The sequence below is a fragment of the Rosa rugosa genome, chromosome 1, assembly GCF_958449725.1.
Source record: "Rosa rugosa chromosome 1, drRosRugo1.1, whole genome shotgun sequence".
NCBI classification, from domain to species: Eukaryota; Viridiplantae; Streptophyta; class Magnoliopsida; order Rosales; family Rosaceae; genus Rosa; species Rosa rugosa.
Window position 1 is genome coordinate 60761076 of NC_084820.1, and position 8859 is coordinate 60769934.

The 8859-nt window shown below is 37.8% G+C and overlaps 1 protein-coding gene across 1 annotated transcript; it reads right to left on the reverse strand.

Moving 5' to 3' along the window:
- Window positions 1-1495: 1495 nt before the first annotated feature.
- Window positions 1496-4056, reverse strand: LOC133725854 (U-box domain-containing protein 4). The gene is made up of 2 exons (XM_062153244.1): window positions 3666-4056; window positions 1496-2572 (listed from the first exon to the last, which is right to left on the reverse strand). The coding sequence occupies exons 1-2, from the start codon at window positions 4019-4021 to the stop codon at window positions 1747-1749; spliced, it is 1182 nt and encodes a 393-aa protein (XP_062009228.1). The 5' UTR covers window positions 4022-4056; the 3' UTR covers window positions 1496-1746.
- Between the last annotated feature and the right edge of the window lie 4803 nt (window positions 4057-8859).

An 8859-nucleotide genomic window follows, 5' to 3' on the forward strand; every position in this document is an offset into this window, starting at 1 on the left:
TATTTGAGGAAAATAAACGTTTTTAATTGATGTGTTCTCCTCTTTTTTTTTTCTTTAATCAAAGATTTATATTTCTAAATTTAGAAAAATTAGTTTCCATTCCAGCAACTGAAAGTTCTATTGGGGGGCCAATAGACATCTATTGGGGGGCAATAGACGTTTTGAATTGATGTAATGTTCTCATTTTTTTCTTTAATCAAAGTTTTATTTGTCTAAATCTAGAAAGATTAGTTCCTATTCTGGCGACTGAAAGTCCTATTGGGGGGCAATAGACGTCTATTGGGGGGCAATACATGGTTGATAGTCGTCTATTGGGGGGCAATACATGGCTGATAGTCGTCTATTGGGGGTCAATAGACGTCTATTGGGGGGCAATAGACCAAAAGTTCTATTGGGAGGCAATAGACGTCTATTGGGAGGCAATACATGACTGATAGACGTCTATTGGGAGGCGATAGACCTTTATTGATGGGCAATAGATGTCTATTGGGGTAATAAACATTTCCGGCGAGGTTTTCTGAAAGGTCCGATGGGCGGCCGCCGGTGACTGGAATCCGGCGAAAGTTGGCCGGATTCCGGCGACCAGTGATCGGATTCCGGCGACCGGTGACCGGATTCCGGCGGACGGTGACGGGCTCCGGTGAAGTCTCTTATGGTTTTTCTCTCTCTCTCTCTCTCTCTCTAAGTAAATAAGGGGTGAGGGGTAAAATGGTATTAAAAAAAAATTAAAAACAAAAAAAAAAATCTTAATGGGGTATTAGGGAATACTCCCTTAGAGTGTATTGGGTAAGAGGGAATTAAAAAAACACAATGGGGTTAGTGGGAAAAAAATCCCTAGAAATGGGGTAAATAGACAAAAACCCTTTTTATAACTTAATCCAACTTTTCCCCCCTAAACATAAAACTTCATCCAATTTTGCCAACTTTTCACTCTTATAATTCCTCGATTTATTAAATCAATATTTTTCTTCCTCTTATATTCCCTCACTTTGAATCATTCTCTGACTCGATTATTTTTCTCTGTTGTATGCTTTGATTACTGATGATGAATGCATGAATAAAAGGAGGGAAAAGTTGGCAAAATTGGATGAAGTTTTATGTTTAGGCGGAGAAAATTAGATTAAGTTATAAAAATGGCGGGTAAAACATTTCATCTCCAAAATACCCCTGGAGATAATAGAGAAAACTGATGGAATGACCAAAGTGATATACAGACCCATAGTTCGATGACCAAAATAAAGTTTTTAAAAGTTGGATGACCAAAGTGTCGAACGACCCATAGTTCGATGACCAAAGTGATATTTCTCCCTAAATATTGATTAGGAAACTTTGATTGTGAAATATGAGACTAAAGAGACTATTAGTTGTGCCCATAAATACCAATGTGATGTTGGCGATGGATAAGGTTTATGTGGTACTACTGTCTTCCAAATTTGGGGTCACTAGCTGTAAAAACAAGGTCTTCTCAGAGTTATACACATGTAATCAGAAGAAATCTGCAGTAAAAATAGCCGAGTGAAATTTATATATACATGACCAAAGTTGAGATTTACAAGTACAATGCATCCACAATGCCACTTGTTAACACCTACTCTAAACCAACATGTCAACTCCAGTGATTCCTAACTACTTCTGGAGAGTGATTTAGCTGAGTTGAGAGTCTATCTGCCCAAACAAATACATAGAGATACATATTAAAACTCTATACCAGTTTTTTTTTTTTTTTTTTTTTGTGAACTGAAAGCATCATGTAGACTGAATATTAGAAGGTGTACAAGACGCAGCTCTCTGCTGAATGCGGCTCATGCTGTGCTCCATGCTTCGTTTAACCATATCTTCCAGTAACCTCTTTGCGGTTTCAGCAGCTTTATCAGCTCCATCGACCCTCGTGGCAATGTCGTATACAATTCTCTCCAGAACTGACGACGCCAAATGCTTTTCCTGGGGAGAATCTCTAAGCAAATCCAGAAGTATACGAGCTTTCTCCCGAGCTTCAGCTGTGCCATCTACAGTCAACCGCAGAAGGCCCGGGACTGCACCTTCTTTAAGAATGAGTTCCCGGTATTTATCTCGACAGCTCTCACATAGAGTGAGCAAAGCTCCAACAGCATGTTCTGTGCTGACAATGGATCCATCTTCAACAGTCTCTACTAAGGTTAAGATCCCACCCTCTAAGTTTGAGATTGCAACGCGCCCTTCTTCTGAGTTGGATAGGATTTCGAGAAGGGCAGAAGTTTTTTCAGCAAACTTGGAATACTTTTTGCATTCTTTGAGGAGGTTTATAAGAGGAGGAACAGCTGTAGCATCAAGAATTGGAGTCGCATTGTCTTTGCAGGAAGAGAGGTTGTGTAGGGCAGTCACGGCATCAACCTTTCCTTGAACACTTCCGGAGCTGAGGATCTGAACAAGGAGCGGTGCAGCTCCAGAAGCCACAATAATTGGCTTGTTCAATGCAACAGCTGACAGTGTTAAGATTGCTGCAGTGGCTAAATCCCTTAAGCTACCGTTTTGGAACTTGAGGAGCTCAACAAGAGGAGGAACAGCTCCAGCTGTCACAATCTTGACTTTGTTTCTGATAACACCAAACACGGACCCAATGAGACATACTGACACCAGTCAAATATTATACTACTACAACCCAATACCTAATATGGAAAAGAATTGCAGAAATAGTGAGCAGTTAAGATTTATATATAATAATGCAACCACAGCTATCACTCTGTGCATTCACATGATCCACAGATATGGAAAATCCTCAAATTACAGGGACAAAAAGGACTGGGGACTCAGTTTTAGATCAGAATGCTTTTGCACCGTTAAGAAAGGAACAATATAGTCTGGCATTTCCCCAGTTTTAACAGCACAGTACAAATAATTTAAACTTGGAGAAACAAGTGCCAAGTGGTATCCATTATCCATCTTATAGATATTTAATCCATATCTAGAATGCAAAACAAGCAAATATGATTAAACTAAAAATTGAACTCCATAGCCTCACCCTTCAGTCAGATACTTTTCCTAAGAAATTCAAGAGAGCAAAATTCTACAAAAATATGTCAAGGCTGGGACTTTCCATCCATTTGTAGCAAATATAACAAATCTCCCATCAGAAAACTAAGATCCAGTTGGATCTTCCAATGAATCAGTACCAGTAAAAGAAAGGTAGTTAAAGGAAAAAGCGCTCTCTTTCTCAAGTATTCAGCAAATATAACACCCTCCCTCAAGAATTTTCTTTCTTCTTCTTTGAATAACCAGCGTGAGGCAGAATTTTCACTAGATTGAACCAAAAGAAGCCAACTCTTCCCCTCAAGTTACAATTTGTTCAGAAACTCAATGAAGAAGATACCAAAATACAAAACCACCCTATGCCCTCCAATTGGTAGCTAACTTGCTAAGAAATGTAAGAAATTCTACTACAAATTTTTGCTATTAAACTCTAAAACAAAGCCCCAACATCACTAATTTCATTCTTAATGAACAAAAACACAATCCCAGAAGCACCAAAAGCTTCAATCTTTCACTTTTAGCCACAAAATCAGTATAAACCCAACAAAACCCATCATCCAAATTAGCATAAACTAGTCTCAAACAGCTCTATTAGTGATTTAAACACATAGAAATATCAAAAAAAAAAAAAAAAAAGGAAAAAGATGAAGAAGCTATACCGGTCATTGCGAACAGCGAGGTTGAGAAGAGCTAGAAGAGAAGCTTGGCGAGCATCTGGGTTAGGAGAGACCAGCATAGTCACCAAAGGTGGAATCACACCTGAAGCTCCCAACTTCAATCGAGTCTTGGCCGCAGAAGAAGAAGAGGAGGAGGAGGAAGAAGAAGACTTTCTGACCAAGTTTCTGATGTCTCTGGCGGCTTCAATTTTGGCCTCAAGATCACCATTGATGAGCTTAGATGAGATTTCGAGTATTAGGGTTTGCTTCCTTTGGCTCCATGACTCTGAAATTTCATGTCTTTCTTCTTCTTCTTCTTCTTCTTCCACACCTACAGTGCTCTGCTCCTCTTGCCCCATTTCTCTCTCCTTCTCCCTCTCTCACTCTCTTGGTCTTTTTATGCTTTTTATAAGAGGTTTGTTTTTATTTATTATTATTTTTATTCTCTATTTGTTTTGGAATTATGTTTTTCATTTACTGAAAAATGCACAATTCCTACCAAAGTGGGTTGGTTCAGTTAGTATGGGTGTGCTTGTGGTTGAGACGCAATTCAAGTTTGATCATCGCTGCCAGCGTTCTCGCATTGGATCACGCGATCTGTAAATAACCTATGAAAATCCATTCTTGGAGACTGTGGTGACAGGTATGTGTCCCATGTCAGTCTCCTTCACGAATAAGGTTGTAGGTTTGTTCTAGTGCGGAGGTGTAAGATAACCTTCTTCTCTCCAAACTTTTGTTCACCAAAAAAAAAAAAAAACACACAATTCCTACAAGAAGCAAAACCAAGAGAGTCTAACCAAAAATGGAAAACTCCATGAATAATAATCTTCCAAAAAATAAAAGTATGGATGCATAAACTCAATTGTGTAGTGTAGGTGTGACCAATTGTTTATATGAGAACTTGTGAATGATCCACGCATTCATAATTAGCAAAGCATTCAATGAGTTTGCTTATACGACAGTGTACTTCAGTTGGAAGTCAAGATCTTTTTGTAGAAAAGCAATTGGTTGCATTTTGAGTGTCCACGATGCATAATGATTTGAGCCAAGTTTTTTTTTTCCATTACAGTTATTCACAATTTATTTATATATAGAAATGCGTTTGATGTCTTTTGATCACATTGTGTAAAAAATAGTGTATTAGGTGGAGTTATTTAAAGAATGTTAAAAGTTCCCTTGGGTTGTACATCATCTACATATGCAATATGCAATGTTTAGCTTTTTATTGGTGCAGAGTTCTCTTCAATGTTTTGCTTAAAACGAACAGTAAAGAAGTATAGGGTTGTTAAGTTGTTTTACAATTCAATCGAGATTCTTTTGTGGCTATTTACACTCTTGTAATGTAATGGCTTATTTTTTTTACTTAAATTAGCCATTTGAAACACAACCTAATTAACACTTACTTTTTGAGAAGACAATCCTCCTTAATTCTGTTCAGGACTTCCCACTCATAAATGTAAGACTAAGAGCATTTTTAGCAGACTCTCTATTGTGGCTCATTAGCTATTTTGGAGAGTATGTTTAACTTTTTAACTATTTTAGCAGCTGCACCAGACTCCTAAGTAGCTCTCTATTATAACTTTTAGCTATCTCGCTCCTAAATATAGAGAGCGGGATGAGGCTCTCTATAATTTAAAACATTTCTTTTAAGTTATTTTATGTAATTTATAAATACATTTAAACTATTTAATATTCATTTAAAAAATAATATAAATTCAAAACTAGCTAAAATAGAGAGCATTGATGCAGACGTAATTCTAAAGTGGCTAGCTAAAATGACTTTTTATCTACTTTAGCTAAAATTTGACTCAAAAATGGCTAGCATTGTTAAAGATGCTCTAAATAGTATTAGACTATTCTCACTTTAATTGATCTAGACTGAATAAATAGACTCATATTATATTTTAAATAATAAAAAAAACAAATTAGGTTAAAGAAATAGTTTGAATAGCAATTTCATGCTTAAAAACAAATCTTCAAAATGGAACATTCAAGTCCTTAGATCACACTGCAACTTGAGTCCAACAATGTGGCCGGCTAACTACTTTTGATAGTTAAAATGGTTTTCTTTCAAAGGGAACCATTCAAAAGAATAGGGCTTCCCTTAATTTCCAAATTTCTTACCAAGACTAATTTCATAAAACAAAATATAAAAAATTAGGTCGCGGTCTGCAAAGTATTCGATGGTCTCAAGAATATATAGAGGGAAAACAAACACCCAAGTCAGGACAACCACAAACCATCAAAGTTGTACCATAAAGAAATACCTACAAATTCTTGTTCATTTCGGAAAACTAAAACAAAACAAACAAAGTTGTTTCATCTACTAGTTCTTGTCAATGAATTCATCATCCAGAATAGTATTTATTTGGTCCATTTTGTTTTATATAAACTAATCATTTTCATAAAATCTAAACAATGCACACCAACCCTTAAATGTTAGCCATCACAGCAGCCTAGTTTTTCTGTTTCTTTTAGGACTTTCTTTGATAACACCATATGGGTTGGCTTGTAATCCAATGCAGTCAAAATATCAGTTGATGCTACAAACAAGGAAATCCAATGTGGACAGAAGCATCATTTGAGATTATACATTTGTGTTATAACTATTAACCATATATTCCATTACTAGATTCCCAAATGATTCTTCCTGTTTAGAGATTAGCATATACTAAGATTAATTGCAAGGAAACATGTTCAAATTATGTTGGAAAGTCTGCGATTTTGATAGACATATATATTGTCATATATAGTCAGGTAGTCAGGGCCGGCCCTGAGGGCTGCCGCCTGAGGCAGCCGCCTCAGGCCACCAGCTCCCGAGGGCCTCTGGAGTTTCTGTATGTATGTTATAGATAGTACATATATATACTGTTTGCCTTATTGGATATGAAATGGCGAGTTGCTCCAGCGGAAACAAAGCCATTTAGTGTCCTCCCCACCATCGTTTGAATCCCATTACTTCTCCTTTTTTAATCTTTTCAGTCACTTGTCAGAGGGCCCAGATCGAAACTTGCTTCACCCTTTCAGTTTTTTTTTTTTTTGCCAATTACTTATGTTAATTTTTCTTGGACCCCGTGGCCCAGCCCACCTTTTTTTTTTTTTTTTGGCCTTTTCTTTTTTCCATATGAATTTTTCTTTTCGTCTTTTTATATTAATTTCATCTTTACTTTTATTAAAAATACATGATTTTGTACTGTTACTTGGCGCAAAAAGAAAAAAAATTATATATATATATATATATATGGGAGGCCACATTGTAATTCTTCGTCTCAGGCCGTTAGAATCTCAGGTCCGGCCCTACAGGTAGTTGATGCTATCAATCTGTTATAGGATCGTCAGACATGTCATGTAAACATACTATTTTTTGACAGCTTAAGTTTATGGTGACCATTTTATCTAATGGGACACCAAAAGCCGGTTTGAAAATTTTTATCTAAAAGTCGACCGAGTACAATTCTTCATTCATTTGGCCCTCTTAAAACTTGTCAAAAGCCCATTTCAAAACTTGTCAAAAGCATATTCATTCAAATGTTGGTGTTCATCGTCGTCCGGGTGGGGTGCTGTTGAACCTGTCTCTTTCTTTTGTTTGATTTTTCTTGTTTCTATCTCTATTGGTAATTCCTTTCTGATCAGATCCAATTCCCCTACAAAAAATTATTAGAAAGTGTGTCAGTCATCCCATAAGTAATGGCAGACATGGAGAGATTAATACATTAATTAATCAAGTAACAAATATATAAAAGGAGGATGGAATATAACGGTACAATTGAACTGTGCCGTGCTAGATCGATCTCAACGAGATGGTGGTCTCTCCAAGCCAACAAATTCCATTTGACAACAGTTGAGCCCGGCCAAAAGCAGGGTACGTGGTTCAGTAATAGTACTAGTCTTGGTGCTCTTGGTTGCATCTCTTGGATGGAGTATGAATTTTGACCAATGAAGCCTACGTACACTGTATATGTAGTTAGATTCAGGAGGTTCGCAGCACCAGTAGTCCCAAACCAAAGCCAGCCAACTTGTGGTCGTCGCCGTGCATTAATCCGATATATATGGACCAAAGCAAAGCTAATGCATGGAATAGGCATAGGCCGATATCGATTTTTGAAATTAACGAGGGAGAACCGTCCCATTATCATTAATTGGGAGGCCCTCAACTGCTTTGGAAAGCTACTTACACCGCTTAGAGCAAGTTCAGCGGTGCAGTCCTGAGTCCTGACCGATCTCCACCTAGATAAGCTGAGTTGGTGACTGCAATGGAGGAAGAATCTGTTTCCAGCGGTGGCTTTTTGACCCAGGCGAAGAAAAAGGCCAAGCTGATGACATGTTTCTTGACCCTTCTTGCCCGGTTGCCAGCTCGGCCCAGTCCCTAGAGAGAGTCTTAGGTGGGGAACCCATACCAACTCATTTCTTCAACCAACCACTCAAACTTCGATACCTCTGCAATTTTTTTTCCACGCTGGCATCTGCTTGGAGGACTCCAAAATGGCTCCAAAATTGAAAATTAAAATCAATTATCCCGCCCAGAATTTTAGCTGAATTAGAATTTCTAGGTTGTTTAATGACTTTCATCTGGGAAGAGCAAACATAGTCTCTTTTCTCCCACCCAATTCATCGTCTTCCCTTCCATTTCCAAATTCACCAAAATCAACCTTTCTCGACTCTTTACTTCATTCTCATCGGTAAGGTAGAGCGCATGGCGAGGATTTGGGGGCCTTATGACTCGGGGAAGAAGCAGGTGGCAAAGGCGATGATGGCGGAGATGGTGAGAGTTTTGGTGGATGAGAATAGGTTGAAGAGTGTTCCTGCAGAGATTGTTGGGGCCGCACAAGTATTCAAATATATATATCTCCTCAAGGGAGGAAAAAGACTAGCTAGTGAAGAGTACTAATAGAACTCCTGCAACTCTGCAAGTACTAATAGAAGAGTATTGTGAAAGGAAGAAGTATACTTGAGGTTTTGGACGTGGGTTTTGTTGGAATATAAATCATTTTCAGGTTTGGTAGGTGGCTTTAATTGCGATTCAATCTGGGCATTTCAACTCCTTGTTCGGTTTCAATGGGATGTTGCTTGGTTTGATGGTTGAATACTTGAATTGGAATTGTATGTCTCTTTAAGGCTTCCTTGCTTAGTCGTAGTGATTTTCCCTTGTCAATAAAAAGTGCTTGCCTTTTGAGTTCAGTAAGCTAAAAAAAAAAAA